Below are 23794 nucleotides of genomic sequence, written 5' to 3' on the forward strand. Positions count from 1 at the left end.
GTATAAGCTAGTAAACGAGCAGACGGATTACCTGATGGTAAGCAATCATCACCATGGACACCCGAAACACCAGAGGCGTTACAAGTGCGTTGCCGGTCAGGAATTTAAGGGATTGGGAAGGTGGGTAATTGTAGCTCTGGCAACCTCAGTCACATAACGCCAACGTTTTATCACGTCGGTTTTCAGTGAGGCCGTGGTTGATGGTTTCATTCAATCAAAAATGAGAAGAAAGTAAACTACATCCTTATGTTTTCTTGAATAATATGGATAGCATATACCTACTTGGAGCTGCGGACTACCTAGCGGGTTTACCGGGGCTCCGGCTCGAAAAGCAGGAGAAGGAACGGGGTGGTTTTTAGTCAGTAAGAAGTCTGACACTCCCTCTCGCCTCGCCCAAAGCGGGAGAAGTCATTGGATGATTTTCCCCTCTCAAAAAAAAGCATATACCTACTTGAGCACCCACATTTCACCAGCTAGCTTATTACCTTCTATCCGACATTATTACTTGTAACATGACCTACCAGTAACTGTTCATCTGTAAAACGGTTGCCACTCATTATCACAGCTAAACCTTGTTACGCAAAACTTTTTATAAGGTTTCAGGTATTACTTATGGTCTATTTATAGTATATACTCATTATATAGCCAGTATTGAGTAGCAGACATTTTAATCGTCAGAGGGAAAATTTTATTGAATAACCTATTAAGAAAATAGTAGATTAAGTAATAATTTTAAGAGTCTTTTAGGACTTTGAACTGATATTTTCCTTCAGGATTTTTAGAAGGAAATGAGAAGTGGAATTTATAAAAAGCGAGGATTCATAGGACACGCTATTATTATGTACAATCATTGGTACTTACTAAATTAGGTTATCAGTTTAATTGTCATGGACATTGTTTTTAGCGCTTTTCATATGAAATAAGCCCAATAAGAGTAATGTTAGGTATTAAAAGATACCATTGCTTTGAAAATACATGTTTGAAGATTGGAACTTCAGTTGATCGTTAAAATAATAATATTTTGGAATTAAGAACCAGCTTCAATCAAAATTAACAAAAAGCCAAAGTACAAGCGAGATTATCTTAAGACCCCACAATCTATCGGCATTTAGATTAACGAATTCAAGTAAGTGGCTGATCTAATTAATTGACGCTTAAGTACAGACAATATGAAGCCATATTCAAATGGGACAAGGTCGAAACTTGGTAAAATACCAACGTTAATCGAGTCCCTTGACGACTTGTTGTAACAGGTCAAACACATGTGTTTGCATGTTTAACAAGATGATGAATAGGACGATTATGAAAGGCGAAGTTTAGAAGGGACTTGATGCATTTATAATGTAGGTGGAAGTAAATGATCTACAGAAAACAGAAATAACAAATATTAAGAAAACAATCTAGGACGGGAAAACAATCTGTGATCCGCTTGCAAAAGTGCTGAAATATCGATGGTAAATATCCCGTCTTAAGTTCTAATGTTAGTGTTAGTGACCATGTCAGTTTAAAAACTTATATTAAGAAAACGAATCAAAACAGAGGGTGTATTAAAGATTTTGTGAAACCCACAAATGAAACATGTATATTTATGTATTTGAATAAGCGAGCAGAGAGATATTCTATCGGTAAATCTAAGATAAGATTAAAATTATCTTAACCATCTCCTTGCTATTTGCTATATTCAAAACCGTCTCAATCTATAAAGACGTAAGACACATTATGTAAGAAATGCAGTTCTGTCCAGTTTGATCGCCTGTTTCGATTGGCATAGAATCCAGCAGGTCAACCTACCCTAATCTGTGAAAATCCTTAATAGACTTTCATTTTTATAGTCTTGTAACAAGGTCGAAAATCTTTTGAAGGAGCAGTTGGAGATGGTTGATGAGCTAGTGACTGTATACTATGCGTCCGGTGCCCTGACTCACGTCCTGTGTCGCTTCCCGTCTCAGGGGTCATTTAGAGAGAGACGTTGCGAATCTGATTCTAGAATTCCTTTAGTGAATACGGACTAGTTTACTAATGAATGAGATAAATCACTGTAGCATTGGTATTTCTTGTTACTATTGGCCAGTTTGGGTCTCGATCTAAGACTGTGTTGATCATGTTGCTTACGGATCTAATCATCATAAATATTTCAGTTTTTTATTGTATAAGCCGGTAAACGAGCAGACGGATCACCTGGTGGTATACTACCGCCTCCTCCCATGGACATCCGTGACACCAGAGGCGTTATAAGTATGTTGCCGGTCATTTGGGGGTTAGGAAGTTAAGGGTTGTTGGGGAATCGGGGATTGGGAAGAGAGGTAACTTCACTTACACAACGCAAGCGTTGTTTCACGTTGGTTTGAGTTTGAGAATCGAAAGAAAATTAGAAGTTCTATTCAGCTGTGAATAACACAGAAGCTAGACTTTTAAAAATTATAATTGAAGAGCGTATTATGAAAGTAAATCATTTTAAACCAACCGAACACCAAATCGTGCCAGAGTTATTCTCGAATAAATTATGGAGTTAGAAACCATTACTCAATAAGTCAAAGCTTCCTGCTTTTCAATTGGGTTTGGATGGAAGCCCAAACATTTTAGGTTAATCCAACCACTGTTATGAACTTCAAAGTTTTGGAGCATATTTGATATTGAGACTGAAATATTTGTGTATACGCAAAACAACTGGACTGAAAGTTAGTAGACATTAAAAAAATATCAAAATGTAATTTTCACACGTCCAACTCCAGCTGTTCATACCAAAGTGTTCTAAAGATTGGGATTGAAAAGAAAATCTCCATCAAAATTAGATGAATTCTCCAATATCCAGTATAAAAGATAAAATAAACTAGACAAAATAGATTGAAATATTTAGTTTGGTTCTAAAAATGAGACAAAAAATGGTGAAGCCAATTCGTTTGGCTCGGAATGTGCAGCTCCTAATAGGCATATCCGCTGTAGTTACTATATTACTAACATTGCTCGCCATTGACTCATTGTGAACTCCCACTTATCTGCATGTCAACTGTCTGGTAATCTCAATTGCAAGGGTTTATCAAAGATAAGTACTGCAGATGATAACATAAAAACATCAACTTCAGATACATTGATAAGTGATAAGTATTGAGAATTTATCACAAACATCTTTCTAAACGAACTTAGAGGTCACAGAAATAATAATGAATTGTATGAATTTAGACTTTTTATATCTATATCTATACTAATAATAGTTAATTACTAATATATAAAGCTGAAGAGTTTGTTTGTTTGAACGCGCTAATCTCCAGATAAACTGGGCCCAATAAAGGCTATAGGCTATACAAAATCACGTTATGAAAAACCGTGCGAAAACAGCTAGTAAACAATATGGACTTGATTTTGGTAGTAGTTGTGAGGACACATAATTATGCAGTTGTAACACATATTGCATTATCATAAACAATTGATTTAAATCTGAATTGCACCCGGTATTACAAATAGATCCAGTTTATATTAAAGTAAGACTATTTCCATGTTTACCAATTTTATGTGTTGAGAAATGTATGCAATAGAAACTACTGAAAGAATCTACACAATAAAGTTTAATGCTAAATATCTATTTAGAATTATCTAAACGCGTATCTCACAGGCCCGGATGGAGATCGTGTTTATACAAATGAATATATATGAGGTGAAACATTTATAAATATTTGACGTAATGTTTTAGTTTCTGCGGCTCAAACAAAAATATTTACGTATAAAACCATCAGGTGTTAATGATGATTGAAATATAAATATCTTGATGTATTTTTCCTGTGTTTTCTAAGCTAGATTTATCTTACGTCACTAGTTACTCTTGTTCGGTCAATGCCTTACATGCATTACATAAATGTATTTTCAATGAAATCAGGATTGAGAGAGACTATTTTCTCTTGAACTTCCTCAAATACTTTGTTGAATCGCAGAATATATTTTTGTGTAGCATGGAGCAATAATCTTACTTATTGGAGATTTATATAAAACACAGCTATGTATTAATCCGAATTTCAGAAGCAGTGGTTTTTATCTAATGTCGATATCCTTAGTATGAGCTTGCTTTACGATTAAAGTAATCGAAACGAGAGCGTTCGGCGTTCTGATTGGACGGCTCGAATGAACCAACCAATCACAGCACCGAACGCGCTCTCGTTTGGTGTAAAGGATTTATGAACCGATCGCGAGAACAGTTAGTTAAAATATATAAAATGTAGATAAACAAGCCAGCTAATTATTGATTTCTATTTCCAATTAGTATGACAGATAACTTATAACTTGCCCCCTAACCTACTTGTGGTGTGAGGTATTTGTTCCTCTATCTATTAAGACGGTCCACCTGCAGGTCTTAGGTAAGAGATCAAAGGGTGAGTCAGTGTAGTCTAGTCACGGAGGTAGACAAAACAATATCGTAATCGTTACTCATTTACAATGATGTTATTTATTAAACTACATGCGTAATTATTTTAGTCATCACTGGAATGAACATTGGCAAATAGAAGTTGATTCTGGAGTGTAAAGTGGTAGGTTTTTTTTAAGGGAGGGATGTCACCCAATGTCTTGTCCTGTCTTGGGCGAGGCGAGAGGGGGTGTCAGACTCTTACTGACTAAAAAGTACCCTGTTCCTACTCCTGCTTTTCGAGCCGGAGCCCCGGTAAACCTGCTAGGTAGTCCGCAGCTCCGGATAGTCCGTACCTAATCCGGATAGTCCGGATTAGGTACGTGTATAATCGACTTGATATCGGTTAAGTCCCATAATAAAAAGCAATTTTGTTACAAAATTTGATGAAAAGAAAACGTTTTTACAAGAAACTTTTTTTTTATTTGAAGTCTTGCCTTTCGGACTTCAAATAACAGTTGGTTTTCTAGTAATTTCCTACAAAGTTAATTTGAGACGAGCTATCTAATATAACAAAGCGTGTGTTTGTGTGTTGGTCTGTATGTGAAGCCGAGGCCGGATATAAATCTGTGTTGAGTGGACGGCAGCCCGTCCAAACTTCGACTACTGTAAACAACGAAGTATCGTGTCCATTGCTTCATACGTCACGTTTTCTAATTAATATTTTTGAATTTTAAAATACTATTACTGTTGTGAAGATTCCAGGATAAATAGTGGAGAAAGGAGGAAAAGAGAAAATGAGAAGTCCAACCGATCGACCAGTTAAATAATATAATTCAGAAATATTTAGTGTAACGCTAATAGTAAAATAGAAAAGATTACCAATAGATGAACGAGTATACGTAATGGAGAAGATTTATTCGAAGTATAAATAAACGGAACATGGTAGAAGTAGACCTGTTTCTAATAGCATACTGAATTTAAACTTTAAGCTGAGGAAGCATCTGGTTAAATTGGTCCTATTGCTTCAACGTATGTTACTTCCCAATGGAGCAAAGTTGGACAGAGGTTATTTATAGCAATATGATAGATTTACAAACAAACTTTACTTTTTTATTCTTGACGATTACTATACACCTAAAATATAACAATTATTTCTGCATAAGTACTTGGAAAATCCTAAAGACACAAAAGACGTGAAGTACGATAGAATGAAAGTGGTATATCGTGGTACATTGGGAACGGGATCACCAATAAAACAAATACCCGTACGTTTTGGCAACAGTTGGTGTTCTTTATAATTCTGATGAGAGGCCAACCGTTATCTAGGGACTCATAGAACCGCTTGACGTTTACAAACCCTTTTGAATTAAATACAATTATGAAAGGTTGATGAAATATATTGTAGGTACAGTCGCCAAGAGTATAAATATTAACATGTTATTTTCTGAAATTATAACTAGGATTAGTAAAAACTTATTAAGGATGATTAGGAACTAATATCTCACGCTTTAACACACAAGGGCGTAGCTAGTGCCGTATCAATTATACGGGGACCTAGGGACACGGGGGCCCCCAAACTTGGCTAGCTGTTATAGAAGCAGTAAATCCTCTCTATAAGTGGCTTGAGAGACCTCACCTAGCGCCTGACACAGGTGCTTAATGGACGTGGAAGTTTTGGTAGCTACCTGGTTGTCAGTAAGAATCTGACACTCCCTCTCGTCTCACCCAAGGGGCGATAAAATACATTGAAAGATTTCCCACCATCAAAAATAAAAAAGGGTCTAAAACAATATAATAATACGGGACCCCGCCAAGACACGCTAAGCCACTGTTAACACACTATGACTTTAAACGATTGCAAGAGTACTCACGACGAATAAGGTAGTAGCAAAGCAAGACCTATAAGTTGGAGAAATAATAGGAGATTCTCATGACGTTACCACTCTCAATGTATCATTGCACTTGCGGTCACCTCATCATTAAACCATCAAATACAACAAAAATCTCCTTCACGCCTTTTTAACAAGGCATTAGCAAAAACAATAGCGAAAAACTTGGACAATGAACTGTTGTTTACTAACAAATGGATTTTAAACGACCTTATCACGAGGTAATAAGGGTGAATTTTACAAGAGAAGTGTTGTTGGACAAACAGTAAAAAGTATACTCATTATCGGCTAATTAACAATTCAATGCAGCGTGTCGTACAAGGACGTGTCATGTTTTTATGGAAATTGGCCACCAGGGGAACTGCCATAGGCCTTTGTATGGCCATACAAAGACTTGCTCTAAATTGACAGACATTAAGAGCATTTACTTTAGACGGAAGAGAATTTGTCCAACATTATCTAGAATATTTCGTTTCGTTTGAAACGAGGTAGTTATATTGGTTGAATTGAAAGCTCAAAAAGAATAAATGGATTTTTAAAAAGTTAGATATAATGGACATTTACACAAGACCAGAGCAATCCAAAAAGTTGTTGTAGTTATTTTTGTAATGCACTAAAACACTTAAGTGGTTAGCACAATAAAAATAAAATGGAATGAATAGCGCCCCATATTGGCACGATTGGAATTAGATAAAGCGATTCAACAACAAACGCCAGACTGCACTCATTGGCATTCTATCGTTTATTTGGCACGAAGGAGATAATACAGAAAATCCAATGAAGACGATATGCAGGAATATATATAAATAAAGTTAAACACAGGATAGAAATCTAAACTATGTATTTAAATTAAAATCCCGAATATTCTCTGTATATATTTTATTAGATAGGCGAACGAGCACACGAATCGCATGGTGGTAAGTGTTCAGAACCGCACATGGACATCTAGATCTACAAGCCAGAAGATTTACAAGCCCATTGGCGGTCTTTTTATAGAGGAGTACGATCTTTTTTTGAAACTTAAAAAGGGTACCTAGGTATCTTTTTCCTTGGCTCAATAACAGGTTATTGAAGTTATATGAAGCTATTCACTTGTTCATAGTTCAAGGTTTTCGATTTTATAGACGAGTAAAAGACACCAATGTTATTCTTCTTTACAGCTCGTATGAAAATCTTTTTCCATTCGTATGGATTAATACTTTTTATTTGTTTTTGTGGCTGTCCCGTCTATTTATTCCGTGTCGTCTGCAATAATGTTATTTATAGACCGACATGTTTATGTTACAATGTCTTCACTCTCGGTTTCCTTATTGTCGATGACAAATTGTGTTAGAATTGGTACCGTAAAATAATATTTAACTCTTCAGAACTTGTGTTACAATGTCTTCACTCTCGGTTTCCTTATTGTCGATGACAAATTGTGTTAGAATTGGTACCGTGTAGAAATATACGAAGAAATATAGGAAATATAAACAGAGGAATATAGAAAAGAACGAGAGAGAGAAATGGAAAAATGGAAGATATAGAAGAATTAGGTGAGTATTGAAAATAGGGTGAAATGATACAGCAATTCATAATTGTGGCGACCTTCAAGTAACCTACAACAGCAGATTTAAAAACAACAACACAAGTCAACGTTTGCGAACGTAGCACGTATTTTATAATGCTTAAAGTGGGCCCATTGCTTTTCCAATGCGTCCAATAAAACAAAATGTGGTGTGAAAAGGTGGTGGGGAAGGTGTACAAGATTAACAGTAAGAATTAAGAACGCTGTACACTCAATAATAATTAATCATTTCTGAAATTTGTTTACAGTAAAACAATAATTGAACAAATCATAATTGGTCTTACAGGCTATAAAAATCTATTTCTCATTATTTATTTATTAAAAAAAACGTTGCACCTCTCTAGGATTTTCTACTGTGTCGTGAGTACGTTTACAAACATACAAGTTCATATACACATGACACCCAGACCAGAAGCAACAATTTGAAGATCACATCCGTTACACGGTAGCCAGTTGCCCAACCACCGCGTCACCCGTGCAGTCTAATTGTAAAAATTCTATCAATTTTTGAGAGCGCTAATCTCCAGTAAACATATTGAAAGAGCAAGATTATACAAATTGTACAGAAAAATAGAAAGCTAGTTGCAAGTGCAACGTTTAGCAGTGACTTTCTTGTTATCTAAGGTCGTGTGTGATTGGTATGTAGCGGTTGTTTATTGCTACTCTTATCCAATTTAATTGAGTCGCCGTCGATTTATGGGCTCACAATTACAGGCGTCATTCGACGTAGCCATTTCAATAGGCTATTGAGTAATTGATGGAAAATGGCGGGTGGAACTGAAAAAATATTTTTCTAATAAATATAAAAGATAAGTATGAATGTAAACGAGCAAGTGGATCACCTGATGGTAAGCAATCGCCGCCGCCAATGGACACGCAAACACTACAGGCGTTACAAGTACGTGCGTTTTTTTGGGGTTAGGAATTTAAGGGTTGTTGGGTAATTGGGCCTACAGTAACCTCACTACCATACCACCGGTAGCATCAGGTGATGCGTTGCTCCTTTACCGGCTTATACCATAAAAAAATCACCAAAATATTGAAATAGCAGTATGAAATAGGATTTTTTTTACAATATAACTCCTACGTTTAATCCGATCGCTTTCTCCTTTACCTAGTACCACGTTCTATCGACAATAACTCGCTGGCGGGCGCATTCTACGGCTAACAGTGAGGTGTTATCGTAAACACTGGCACGTCTGTGTCTGGACCCGCGCCAGGCAGATTATAACCTGCATAGTCGACGATACCAGATCTTGTTTCCATTCGTTTTATTGCCCGCTCCTACAGCTTCTGCGGTTAGCGCTACCGTAGTATCCAATATTATTTCTAGTAATATTATACAATGTGATAGGGGTGAGACTTCTAACCCGCTAAGGCTGAGTACTACATCTAATTTTATCGACAAAAGTCGGGGGTCGAAGGGGTCGAATCCCCTCCCCCTAAAAATTATGGCTATTTTAATATTTTTTTTAATTTTTTTTATATCAAAGGTTGTATGCGTCGTAGAAACAAAAAAAAAAACGACAAACGGTAGCTAATAACCTTGGCTAACTAATTCATTACTTTTTCATAGTTTGATAATGTTTTAGTGAGAAAAAAGAATCATTTCTGAATTATTTTTACCGAAAAAATCGCTATTTTCAATATTTTCAATTAGGGGTTCAACCCCCCATATTATTTTTTTGTCGATAAAATTAGATGTAGTACTCAGCCTTAACGGGTTTGAAGTCCCACCCCTATCACATTGTATATAGATGCGAAAATAACTCTGTCTGTCTGTTAATCGTGTTAATGACTGCACGGTTGGCGTGGTGGCTGGGCAACCGGCTGCCAAGTAACGTGTAGCGGGTTCAATTCCCGCACGGAACAACTCTTTGTGTGATTCACAAATTGTTGTTTCGGGTCTGGGTATCATGTGTATGTGAACTTGTATGTTTGTAAACGCACCCACAACACAGGAGAAAACCCTAGTGTGGGGCAAAGTTTTTATTAAAAAGAAAAAAAAAGGAAAGAAAATAACTTTGTCTGTCCTTTAATCATTCGTCATTTAAAGTTTGGTATAGAGATGGCACAGATCGTAAGAAAATCAGATAAACGTTACTATGATTTGCATGAAGGAAATGTTAGAGAAATCAAATGTAAATAACTAACCTAACCTAACACGTGAAAAGTTAAAGTAGGTACCTAAGACAACAAGCCCTCTGAAATGAGAATAACTCCACTGTTATTCTCCTCTAAAAGTGTAGTGAAAGTAAAGCTATCTTTACTTTAAAAAAAGTAGTGTAACTTTTTAGTTGAAAAAAGTATAGCGCAATTCTTAAACTACTTTAGTTTAAGAGTTAGGTACAATAATACAATTATACTTTTTAAGTGCACAAAAAATATAAACCGCACATAATGATTCTTTCTACGACAGAAAATGCACAACAAAAAGCCATTCAAACCCCTGCGAAATGAAGAGACGTAGCGAGGTACTCCAAAGTACCTAAACGAAGCTCAGAGTATTCAGCCCTCATTATGTCATAGGAACCTAGCACTTGTGTATTTGGCCCAGATTTGTGAGGAGAGAGCGCAGGCGCGGGTTGCATAACTCGTAACGACCCAGGAACTACATGTTCAGCATCAACATCTAGGTTCGTACAGGCTTTAGAAGGTCGCTGACTATCGATCCAGCTTGAGATTGCGTAATACCGCGGACGGGAACAGCTATGAACCAACACTGGAAAGATATTATAGATATCTGGTCTGGAATGCAAACAGCATATAATTAAACGACGGGCAGTTCAGAATTTGTTTAAGTTTTTAAACTGACATGGTCACTAACACTAGAATTATTGGAACTCGAAACGGGATATTTACCATGTTTTTCTAGTTCTATGAATTTCCGATATTTCGGCACTGTTGCAAGCGCCATGATCACGGATCATCCGTAATCATGGCGGTTGATATCCCATTTCAAGTTCCAATTCCAGAATTTGTTTGTTGAAGAGTGTCATGGATATTTGAGGACTTTAATTAGTTGTAAAACGACCCAGTTTCACGACACGACACGACACGATAATGAGGGAGTTAAGTTTTTTTTATCGCCTTCTGGCGAAGCAAGGAGAAGGCTATGGACAAGGACCAAGGACATGTCTAACTTCACAGTTCAACGTGGATAAACACCATAACAGCTACTATCTACAAAGCCTTTATTTCATCCGAACAAATTCCTATTCCGAATACTCCAATAACATTCCAAAACTTTCATTAGGTATTCTTTAAAAATGCTCTGAATTCGAGCGGCAATAAATTGTTCTACTTTATAGGCGTACAATAAATCTGCCTCATTCATTAAAGCATGGTTTACATGAACGGAGTGAGCGATGTAAATTAGGATGAGAATTGTTTTAATGTTGCATTTAACGAGCTCATAGAATAAACATAGAATCTTATTAAGTTTTTCCAATATGTTTCAATAGTCAATGTGTTTATTGCACTCCAATATAAACCGAATCTAAATGTATTAGTATCTAATTGTAAACGTCTTTTGGATTTTCCTACAGATGTTTATATTTCAGGTAAAAATATGGCATGGCATTTACAGAAGGCTCATAAACACTGATATTTTAGGAAGGTTATTTTGAAGGGAAAGCTCTACCTAACTCTAAATGCCACTTTAGGTAGGCTGTAAAGGTTTTATGCCAGGGATATCTTGAATATATGTTATTGGGGGACTGAAACATACATTACATAAAGAAATGAAAAGGACTGGAGTCATGGTTTAATACTTTTAGGCAACCTGAGAACTGCCTAGCGGGTTACCGGGGCTCCGGCTCGAAAAGCAGTAGGAACGGGGTGGTTTTTAGTCAGTAAGAGTCTGACACTCCTCGCCTCGCCCAAGGCGAGAGAAGTCATTGGATGAATTTCCTCAGCAAAAACAACGAACGAGTAAGTGGACGCCAATAATGTTAAAAATTATGTAACCATCATCATCTGCCTGAAGACGTACACTGTTAAACAAAAGCCTCCCCCTTAGTCCTGCACGTAGACCGACAAGCCACCATCTGCATCCACTGGCTCCCGCAATTATGTAATACCCCACTTAATTTATATCGAACATAAATTTTACAACCCAGAATGTTCGTTCGTTCAACGTCACGCCTTTTATCCCCGAAGGGGTAGACAGAGGTGTACATTACGGCACACAATGCCGCTATACAATGTACATCCACTTTTCACCATTTGTGTCATAAAGCCCCATGTAATAGGGGGTGAGCCTATTGCCATATATTGGGCACAATTTCAGACTCCGTGTTACTACTGAGAAATTATCGAAAAACCGAAAAAAACCCAGTAATATTTAGCCCGACTTGGGAATGGAACAACCGAGACCCCTTGTCCGGCAGTCGCACTTCCGACCACTCGACCAACGAGGCAGTCAACCAACCCAAAATGTTGACTCAGCTAAATCCTGAAATGACAGTCTTGTCACAAATTGCCGCATAATATTAGTACCTTTCGTTCGTAAGCTGAAACGTAAAGTTAAAAGGTCGCCAGCACTGGAGTGGGACCTTACGTAACCTGACCTATATGTGGACCAACTGGGAATTAAGTTGGGAACACTTGTGTAAGGTCGCTTTATCCGCATTTACATTACTAAGTAGAAACTACTCTTATTAGTTACGTACTTATAGCTCCTGAAATGTAGATTTAGTTTGGAGTGAGAATTTTAAACCTTGTGCTTAGTGCAGTAATTCAAATGTAAACTTAAGCATATTACTTAAATGTTATTTAGGAATGTATTTGTTTATTTAGATACTGTTTACTTCAAGTTTTTGTTTTTATAATATTATATATTATGTTGTTAGCGACAATAACGGACGAGGATATATTTGTAAAAACTAATTTTATATAATTTCGATTCTGAGAGATGGATTCATGATAGCACAAGTTTAAACCTTAGTGGTTTTTTGTAAATATGTGTAATTGTAAAAATGATGAATAAATAATAAAAAAGAAAACTTTGAAACAGTTTGTCTGCTTTAAAAGTGATAAAAGTTAAAAAAATAAAACCGAATGAGAACTGGATGCTTAAGACGTCGTACGTCTAAACGTACAAAAATAATTAAAGAACACATGTGGTCGACATCGTACCAACCGTGATGCCATTTGTGTCGCGAGACAAATTAATGATGATAGGATTATTAAAATAGTAATTATTATGTCTAAACAAGTACCAAATCATTCAGACGAAAATAATAATAAAGATAAAATACTTATTGAACTTGATTCAAGTCTTTGTCATTTCAAATTGATGATTAATTTATGATTATACTCTGTTCTAAAACAGAACAATTTTGACTAAAACAAATAAAAAAACAAAACTCGTGTTTTATTTTTACAAAGCTGAAATCGTAACGGCTTTTCGGATTGCTAAAAAGTCCAGTTAGAAAAATACAAAATAAAAAGGCATAAATGGTAAAAAAGGCACACTACTTTAGGCACATGAAATTTGAGCAAACCGCTTATTGATTTTTAATTTAAAAAAAAATATAGGAAAGTAATAAAGAACACTCACATGAAGTAGTTGAACGCAATCGCTATGTACCACAGTGCAAAAATGATGATTCCCGTCGTTTCGGCCATACTGCTGCCTGCTTGCGTTGCTACTGTCCGTGTCCCACCGGAGTAACCGCCACCAGACCCGCCACTCGCACCAGAACTACCACCAGTAACACTGCTTATGCCACTGTACACGCTACCGGCAACGATGCTAATACCACTATATATTCCCAAAGCAACGACGGCAAGGCTTTGTAAGATACTTTCGGCAACGGTGCTTATTCCACCAGATATACCAGTAGTAAGGGAGCCAACCCCGCTCGCAACGTTACTGTAACCCCTAGGGGCTCCATACGCTGTAGCACTAATTCCGCTTGCAGCTGCACCGGCAACGCTACTAAAGCCGGTAGCAGTTACACCGGCAACGCTACTAATGCCGGTAGCAGTTACACCGGCAACGCTACTAATGCCGGTAGCAGTTACACCAGCAACGCTACCAACACCGCCTGCTATGCCACTTGCAGCTGCACCGGTAATATTGGATATACCAGTAGTGATAGAATCAATTCCACTAGCAACACTGCGAAATCCTCTAGGAGCTCCACTCGTTGCAGCACGGATACCGCTTGCAGCTGCACCAGCAACATTACTAACGCCAGTTGCAGTTACACCAGCAACATTACTAATGCCCGTTGCAGTTACACCAGCAACATTACTAATGCCCGTTGCAGTTACACCAGCAACATTACTAATGCCAGTTGCAGTTACACCAGCAACATTACTAATGCCCGTTGCAGTTGCACCAGCAACATTACTAATGCCAGTTGCAGTTACACCAGCAACATTACTAATGCCGGTTGCAGTTGCACCAGCAACATTATTAACACCAGTTGCAGTTGCACCAGCTAAACTACTAATGCCCATTGCAGTTACACTAGCAATATTACTAATGCCAGTTGCAGATGTACCAGCAACATTATTAACACCAGTTGCAGTTGCACCAGCTAAACTACTAATGCCCATTGCAGTTACACTAGCAATATTACTAATGCCAGTTGCAGATGTACCAGCAACATTATTAATGCCGGTTGCAGTTGCACCAACTAAACTACTGATGCCCATTGCAGTTACACTAGCAATATTACTAATGCCAGTTGCAGATGTACCAGCAACATTATTAACATCAGTTGCAGTTGCACCAGCAACATTACTAATGCCGGTTGCAGTTGCACCAGCTAAACTACTAATGCCCATTGCAGTTACACTAGCAACATTACTAATGCCAGTTGCAGATGTACCAGCAATATTATATATACTAGAAGTGATAAGATTAATTCCACTAGCAACAATGCTAAATCCTCTAGGAGGTCCACCCGTTGCAGTGCTAATACTAGTTGTAACAACATTAGCAACGGCACTAACACTACCTGCGATGCCAGAAGCAACAGATCTTATTATCCCTGTGACCGTGGTAATGCCGCTGAAGGCTCCACTAGTAAGGTTTGTAGCGCCGCCAACGATACCACTAGTAACCGCGTCTGTACCAGTTGAGACTGCTCTACTGGCGAGATTTCCGACACCGAGCGAATAATCCCCAGAATAACTTTTAGTCCCATCAGAGGTAGAGGTAAATCCTGAAGTAACTCCACTACTGAAGCGATCAGAGACGCCTTTAGCGACACTGCCAATACCCTCTCCGAAGACATTATGACTGCTAATTTTGCCTCCACTAAATGTTTCTCCAATAATTGGTTTGAAGGTGCTTGTATCAATACTTCGGCCCACTGTGAACGTCTTTGTACCAAAGGCACCTAAAAATGTGCTGGTATCGGTATTTTTGCCTTCTAACACAGCATTGGCACTTTTTCCACCTGTACTGATACTAGTGCCGCCGCCACCAAGGCTTCCAGCAAAAGCACCAGTGTCGGCACTTTTATCATTTGTGAAATCACTAACGCCAGCACTTTTGCCCCATATAAAGACACTTTTATCGCCAAGACCAAAATTTCCCGGAGAGTCACTGATATGAACACTTTTAGATCCTTTGTTGAAACTCGCACCACCACTAAGACCTTTTGCGAAGGCTTCACCTTCTGGAGTCTTGCTTCCCGTCAGGGTACGGGTGTTAGCACCAAGATCACGTGTAAAGGCACTGATACCATCTCGTGTGCCACCCGTAACGAAATTAGTACTCTCTGCAGTTTTGTCTCCAGTCAGGGTACTGGTCTCGCCAACAAGACCACGTGTAAAGGCGCTGACATCAGCACTTTTGGGAGTCGTAACGGTTGTAGTACCTCCATTAAGATCTCTTAGATCTGTTAGGGCACTAATGTTGCCACCAAGGTCACGAGTGATGACACTGACATCGCCATCTTTGCCACCCGTAATGACACTAGTACTACCCCCAAGACCTTTTGCAAAGGTACTAGTCCCTGTGCTCTTGCCCCTTAACAGGTTACTGGTGTCACCACATAAGTCATGTCTAAATGTACTTTTACCACATGTCACGATACTAGTTTTGGTGTTACCAGGACCTTCAGGAAAGGCATCAGTGTCTGCACTTCTCTCACCTAGTAGGGTACTTGTATCACCACCCCTTGGTGCTAACTTAGTGTACCCCCCACGGCTAAAGGCATTGACATCGGCATTTTTGTCACTCGTAACAAGATTTGTACCTCCACCAGTACCTTTTGTAAGGGCTCCGCACACTGTAGTTTTACCTTTCGTCAGGTAGGTAGAGTTGCCCCCACAACCAGTTGTAAAGGCACTGACATCACCATTTTCATTGTCCGAAATGAGAGTCTTACCTCCACTAAGATCCCCTGACAAGACCAAAACGTCTGCAGTTTTACTACCAGCCAGGGAAGTGGTGTTACCACGAAGCCAATGCTTATAGGCATCGGTGTCAACACTTTTGCCCTCTATGACGTCCCTAGTACCGCCACTGGAGCCAACTACAGACGCACCGGTGTCAGTACTAAAACCTCCTGCATTAGTGCTTTTGTTTCCTCCGAAGGTACTTGTACCGCCATTAGGAACTCTTGCCAATGTACTGGTATCTACACCTTTGTTTCCTGCGAAAGCTTTAGTGGCACCATTAAGGCCTGGAGCCAATGTATCAGTATCTAGATCAGTAGTTCCTGCTAACGCAATAGTATTATCACCCACGCCTCTTGAAAGGGGAGTGGCACTTTTAGTAACTTCTCCTCTGCAAGCATTAGGACAGCTAGCAAGGCTTCTAGTGCTACCTCCTTTGAAGGCTATATTGCTTCTAGTTTCTCCTGAGACCGTGCTACTGTCAAGGCCTGTAGTGAATCCGCTGGTACTGCCACCATTAGGTCTTGCAACGACAGAATTACCACTAATGTTTACTGGTTGCCTATTTCTACAGCCACTTTGGGGCTCCACGTAGGAAGTAGTTCCATGACTACTGGCTATTCTTAAAGCGTTAGTGCTTCTAGTGCTGCTAATACCAAAATTAAGACCACTGATAGTACTGGGAGTTGCGGTGACGTTACCGTAAGTATCTTTAGCACCAAAAGCGCGACCGTTGCAACTGCATGTATTACCCCTGATATAATTGCTATCGTGATCTCGTTTATTAACGTCCAATCCAGATATACCGGTGTGTGACTTAGTATATCTTTTATAAACTTTATATTTTTTGGGATTTTCCTCCTCTTCGTCGTCGTCGTAATCGTCTGGAGCGAAGATGGAACGTCTGAAATACATTTATTTCAATTAAATACTGATCTATTTGAAATGCTAATGTACCTATCTATGATTTTTTACGAGGTATGATAATGTGTTGTAAAGTCATTTTACCTACTATTTTACGTCGAATAGCATACTTATATCTTAAAAATTTACTAAGAAAATGTGTAACTACACCTATTATCTAACTTTTTAAAGTAATCACAAGGTACTTGTTGGAAAGTGGAAATAATTTATTTTAGACTGAGGGAACTACGCATTTGTATGCAAAACTACAAGTTTTATTAAGTATCATACCTACGAAAATAAGCGGGTGACTCTTTTTCCGGTGGGAAAATAGTAGTGAGGATGATTTCGACTGGCTTCAGTACAATGTACAACACGTATATCCAGTCCATAGACTTTCCTGGGCCGTACGTGCGGGTGTCATACCATTTAAAATAATTACCTTTACGGATAATTGGTAAAGACTGGGAGTGCACTGATGAACATTTTGACTGTTATGTTGTGTGCATGTTATTAATTAGAATTTTGACATGCAGAGTTTGTAAAGACGTAAAGACGGACCGTTTGATAGATTTTCGATTGAAGGCTTGTTTATTTTTTTAGAGGAAAGAATGGCATTTGACGTTTGTATTCTCTATAGGTACCTATAGTTTGCTCTTGAATGAGATCTTAATATGTTTATGTTATGTACTTACTTACCTTATTGGTACAAATCTACTTTCAGAACTTCAGAACTACCTAGATGTTCCTGGATGTCCTACACCTTATATCCAGGTTCAGTTTAGTTGGTAGATATACACATATGTATAGTGTGAACAGGTAGGTAATGAAATTGCAACTAGTTACTATGAGGTGAGCACATTAAAATTTTCAGTCACGTAATTAACCCTGATAAACTGCATGGCTCGTCTTGGCGGGGGCACTCCCGTGCCCCCAGATTCTCCAACCCGGTAACCGAGCATGGCATAGCATGGCACCTCTCTTTTAGAGGGCGCCTGTAGTCGAGCAGTGGGCGATGTGAATGGTGACGATGAAATAACCACTCTAATCGTGAGGATTACAGAGGTATCCAGTGAACAACCTCTTCAAATAGGGAGGCCTTTGTTCAGCACTGGACGGTTTGCAGTAGATGTACATAATTTAATTATTCTAGCAACCAAATTATATTAATTAGGTACTTACGGCTCCGACGATGTCTTTTGTATGGAATAAATAATATGGAGTTGAGAATCAATTTGGCTATGGCGAGTATGTCAAACAAAAAAGTTTATATTAAATATTACTTAAAAATTGTGGCACTGTGGTGTGGTGTAGTATAGCACCTGTGGTGCTAGTGCTAATCTTTATACATATATATAATTCTTCTGTAAGTGTGTATGTCACTGAACTTCTCTTAAACGACTGGACCGATTTTGATGAAATTTTTTGTGTGTTCAAGGGGATCTGAGAATATCGTGTAGACAGGACAACGTCTGTCGGGTCCGCTAGTGTGTTATAGCAAAGAAAGGAAGAGAGAAAGAAAGAATAAGGCATTTATTCGCTACACTACGAATTTTACGGTGTCCAATAAGTATGCCAGCTACTTATTGGATACCGTAAAACTCCTCACTCGTCCTGTGTGAGGTGAGAGGGTGTGTCTAACTCAGTGCCGAATTTGGGACTACTAGCGCTCTGGGCGAAATTTCTTCGGCGCCCACTTTTTTGATGACGGACGGGAAGAAACCCTTCCCTACATCCTACGAAAATACCCAAAAAGCCTGTAAAATAGCTTCTGAACATATTAAAAAAAAATATATAGTAAAAAAATGTTAGTCGCGAGGATATAGAATAAAATAAAAAAAAAAACAAAATTTGTTACCGAAGATTATAGTCAATAAAAGAGAAACAAAAAAATATGTAAAACCAATATTTATTATGATTATTATATTACAATTTAACAATAAAATATGAATAACTACTAAACTACACAATTATATAAGGCACTGATATGTATAGATAGCATAACAAAATATATGTATAACAACTTATATAGTAATAGTTAGTATAAATCTAATATCCTCACTTGTTTGTTTGTCTGTTTGTTTGTTTGAGCAAACTCTGCCTTTTCAAGTGTGTTACTCACTAATAATAAAACCTGTTACGTTATGGGCGGAGTTACGGATATAGGAAACTAGATTTTATGACGATTGTAATAAGATACAAAGTTAATTTTTCATGGAATATTGGTATCAAAGTTGTGTAATTTAAATACACCGCTGCTTTTCTTTTCAGAGAGTAAGTGGTGTTATGTTTTGTAAAATATGTTTCTATTGAAGAATTTCCACTCATTAAACACTTTCAATTGATTTATACTATTCTTAAATAGGTTTAATATATAATTATATTCGAATGCTTATCTTATGTTGTATAATTTATAACTATAAACTGAGGTATAAGAGCAGCGTTTCCTCTGGAGTGAAATGAACGCTGCGTTAATGCGACAACGCGCGCGACACATATGTTATACTCTAACACAAACGCTAATTTGAAGGCATTTAAAACGAAAATCGAGCCATACAGCTATGAAATATGATTACAATAGTAAAAAAAAAATCTATAAAGGTTTAAACTATTTGGCCGCCAGAATAATGGTAGAAATATACAAGATATATAAATAATAGACTTTATGCACTACAGTTAAACAACAAATTGTAATAATATAAAAATTGGAAGTTCCATAAATTATGGCATACACCAAAGCTATGCTCAACCTGCCTTGGATACAAAACAAAATAAATCAATCTAAATAAAACAATATAACATAGTATAAATCAATAATATAGAATATCCTGCCAGATTACACGTTCTAGAATAAACTTAACCTAATATTCCAGTATTACACACACACACAACTTCACGCCTTTTATCCCCGAAGGGGTAGGCAGAGGTGCACATTACGGCACGTAATGCCGTTATACAATGTACACCCACTTTTCACCATTTTTGTGTTAAGGTCCCATGTAATAGGGGGTGAGCCTATTGCCATATTCTGGACACAATTCCAGACTCCGTGCTACTACCGAGAAATTTTCGAAAATCCGAAAAAAGCCCAGTAATACTTTGCCCGACCTGGGAATCGAACCCGAGACCTCTTGTTCGGCAGTCGCACTTGCGACCACTCGACCAACGAGGCAGTAATATTCCAGTATTTATTATCACTATTGGTTACAGAAAACGAAATGAAGTTCCAATAGTAAGAAGTCAAGCGATATTATGGTAAAACGGGGTAAAAAAAGGAGTGAATAGATGCAGGAATGGGGTGAATAGATATTTGGATATTTTCCCAACATATATTCACCCGATTTTCGTATCTATTCGCCCACAGATTTCTATTCACCCTGTTTTACGGTATTTCTTTTATTTTTCTTAACTTAATGTGTAAGTAAGAAGATGGATGGCCTGACTGTATTACCGTTACGGTAAGCGACCAGTGCCGCCTATGATACCCGCAACGCTACAAGAGCTACAACTGTTGCTAGCTTTTCAAAAAGGACGCTTTTTTTAAAGGTTTGAAGGGTGTTTTTAATTAGAGTTCAGGCGCACCATCGGTTAAGGTCGCAAGTAAAATTTACAATTTGGCACAATCTAATATGTATTTAAAAACTACCTCCCTAATGTATTTCAATTGGTAGCCCTGGTTTAACAAACTATGTGATACTTGGTGCTAGTGTGAACGTTTAACACTATTGGACGTTAAATATTTGACAACTGCTGTGATTGGACAAAAAGACCTCTGCCTACATTTGCGCCATTTGGTGAGCAAAAAAAAGGTAGAAAAGAAAAAGAAATCTCTGCGTAAATGGGATGTACACTCCACTACCTAATTCATGTTTGGTATCCTTTAACAAGCGGTGACAGGGAAACCCTTCTCCAGTTTCTCGACGTACTGCTTGCGAGCGTCCATGTCGTCAGCGGGACGGTTGTACGGCAGCCACACCGGCTCGCCGATGAAGAACCGCTTCGCCTTTATGAAGTTCTGGAATTTAGAGAACATTTTGTTAGAATAATATAAAGTAAAGTTTAAAAATATTATTGTTTTTATAGTTAATACAAAGTTTATATTTAATTATTTCAATGCTTTTCATCAAGACTGAGACTGATTACCATTGAGTTATTTAACTATACGTAAATTACCAATTTTATAATAAGACAAGCCGAGCCAGAGGTGGAGGTGGTTGTTCGATTACCTAGTCGGGCAAAGCACCATGGCGTATTTTCCGGTTAATCGAAAATTAGTAATAGTAATATTCATTCATTAATAATTTTTCTGATTCAAATCATTGATTCTGGAATTGGGCCCAGCTTAGCTTATATGGTACGGAACTTATAACACAACTGGTGAAATTTTCGCTTTAAAAAAATGCAAGACTAACATTAGTATCAAGTGTGAACCGGTGGTAGATGCCGCTGGGGATGACGATCATGTCGCCGGCGGTGACCGCGATGCGGATCCAATGGTCTTGGCCATCGCGCACGTCGAAGTATCCGGAGCCAGCCAACACAAACCTGGAACATTACAATTCATAATATAAATTGCTATTCTTTTTGTTAATTCATACCAATTCCTTCTTTGGATTTCCGAAAGTATTTCAGTAATAGGATGGAGTCTGGAAATGCATCCGGGATGATGGTAAAGGACTCACTCCAGTCTCCTGTTACTTAGTAGGTGTGCACCTCTGTCTACCCCATCGAGTCTTGAAGATGTCATATTATGAATGTATTTATTTATTTACTAGCGACCCGCCCCAGCTTCTCATGGGTGCAATGGTGATATGCATGTATTATACATATGTATCGTCCTCACGAATCACTCTATCTATTAAAAAAACCACATCAAAATCTGTTGCATAGTTTTCAAGATTTAAGCATACAAAGGGACATAGGGACAGAGAAATTAAGGAAAAACAAACAATATGTTATATTCATAATTAAGCCTACATATTAGACTATGGCAAGTTTTTGCCCAGATAACTTTTTCACTATGCAGTTTACCGAATCTCCTCATCAGTATGCAAGTGCTCAGTGAAGAATGACTTGATTTTCTCCTCGTAGTTGGGCAGACACTCCTTGGAGCAGGTCATCTCATCCTCGTAGGTGTACCCTCGCTCCTGCTTCAACTTGTCCAGCACTCCATCAGTTGTGTATGTGTCCACATTCAGCTGTAATTGTTAGACATGTGCGGGTTAGGAGTGGACTTTCAAACTTGTAATCAGAAATTATAGGTCCAATTTTTCTCACAGCGGTGTTATCTAAGAAAGTATATATAACTCGGAAAAGTCTCATTTGTACTTATTGATGGTAGGTTTCGAACCCGCACACTTATGCATGAGATGCATAATAATATACACAGGAAGTGCTTATTTATTTATTTATTTATTCAATTTCCATATAAATTACATTACAATATACTAAGCCCCACAAAACCGTTTTAATAGTTTGACTGTGGGGTCGCTGAATCTCTATGTTAATAATATATGTTTTTACAAATTAAAAGTGTCTAAGTAATATAATTTTAATTTACGTTTAAATCTAATTAATTTTGCTTCACTCCTTATGTCTGCTGGCAGATTGTTTAATAGGTAAGGTATTCTCTTGTTTAGTGTCCTGTCACCATAGTAATTGGTGACTCTGGGTACATTGAATCTACCAGCAGCCATAGATCGTGTGTTAAGAGTGTTGTTCACATAAGTTAAGGTATGTTCTTGGGTTCCATGGTGGTTAACTAATAAAAGATATTTATGTTTTAAAGTAATCGGCAAAATTTTACATATTTTAAATAATTTTCTGTAATCTCCTTTACAGTTGCTTTTAGTTTTTTTAGTGACAAGTAGTTTTAAAAATCTAGTTTGAAGAGCTTCCAATTTATCTAAGTTAGTTGTGCTTGACACAGACTAACTTTATTTATCTCCACAGATAACATATTACATGTAGTACAAGGAAATACTGAGTGGCCTGTATCTATGCTATTAATTTCAATGCATACAATAGTAATTATAACAATGCAGGCGTCTTAAACATCGGGGCCAAAGGTACTAGAGTACACAATAAAATTATAACACAAAAGAGTTACCTAGAGTTAGTTTTGTATATTATATTGATGCAGTAACATCTGTACCAGTTTTCAGTCCATATGAAAATGTAGTAGCCATTTTAAACATCAATCAAAATATTTTATGTTGAATAATAAGTCACAATACTTATAAAATATTATCTTAATTATTCCACATGATGACCTATGACCTTACATAGCATTTATACAATAGTGAATAAGTACTTAGTAATAGTATTGTAACTTTTTAAGATGAATGATTGGCAACTTTTAGACCATTACAGTGATAAGTAGCGTTATCTGTAAAACGTCTTCATTACACGAGAAAAAATATTGATAACAAGCTATTAAATTAAGCATAAGAACTACGCAGAAAGGTACTAACTTTAAAATATTCAACGCCGGTTTTCTTATAAAGATCTTCGAGGGAAATGAATTCTGGCGGGTTCTTGTGATGTTCCAGACGCTGGTCAGTTTTCTCTTCATCCATGTACCACGCTTGCACCATTTTCAATGTTTACTTTATTAATTTAATTTAATTTAGTAAATAATCACAGCACTGGCGATTAACGCGACTTGTTATTGACAACTGACATTGACATTTGACATGAAAAATGACAACAACATAAAATTCTGACAGTTTAGTT

At 37.5% G+C, this 23794-nt stretch overlaps 2 protein-coding genes across 2 annotated transcripts in view; both read right to left on the reverse strand.

The window, feature by feature from the left end:
- Window positions 1-17071, reverse strand: part of LOC118270378 (autotransporter adhesin BpaC) — a 33940-nt gene extending 16869 nt beyond the window's left edge. Inside the window, exon 1 of the mRNA XM_035585955.2 lies at window positions 13356-17071. Within this exon, the coding sequence (XP_035441848.2) occupies window positions 13356-17071 (3716 nt within the window). The remainder of the gene's footprint in view (window positions 1-13355) is intronic.
- Window positions 17072-18952: 1881 nt separating this feature from the next.
- Window positions 18953-23731, reverse strand: LOC118276682 (acireductone dioxygenase). Its single transcript, XM_035595124.2, has 4 exons — window positions 23533-23731; window positions 22091-22257; window positions 21472-21604; window positions 18953-21074 (listed from the first exon to the last, which is right to left on the reverse strand). Exons 1-4 carry the CDS (start codon window positions 23653-23655, stop codon window positions 20940-20942), a joined length of 558 nt encoding a protein of 185 aa, XP_035451017.2. The 5' UTR covers window positions 23656-23731; the 3' UTR covers window positions 18953-20939.
- Window positions 23732-23794: the final 63 nt, after the last annotated feature.

This window comes from Spodoptera frugiperda, chromosome 15, assembly GCF_023101765.2.
Source record: "Spodoptera frugiperda isolate SF20-4 chromosome 15, AGI-APGP_CSIRO_Sfru_2.0, whole genome shotgun sequence".
In the NCBI taxonomy this organism is placed as follows: Eukaryota; Metazoa; Arthropoda; class Insecta; order Lepidoptera; family Noctuidae; genus Spodoptera; species Spodoptera frugiperda.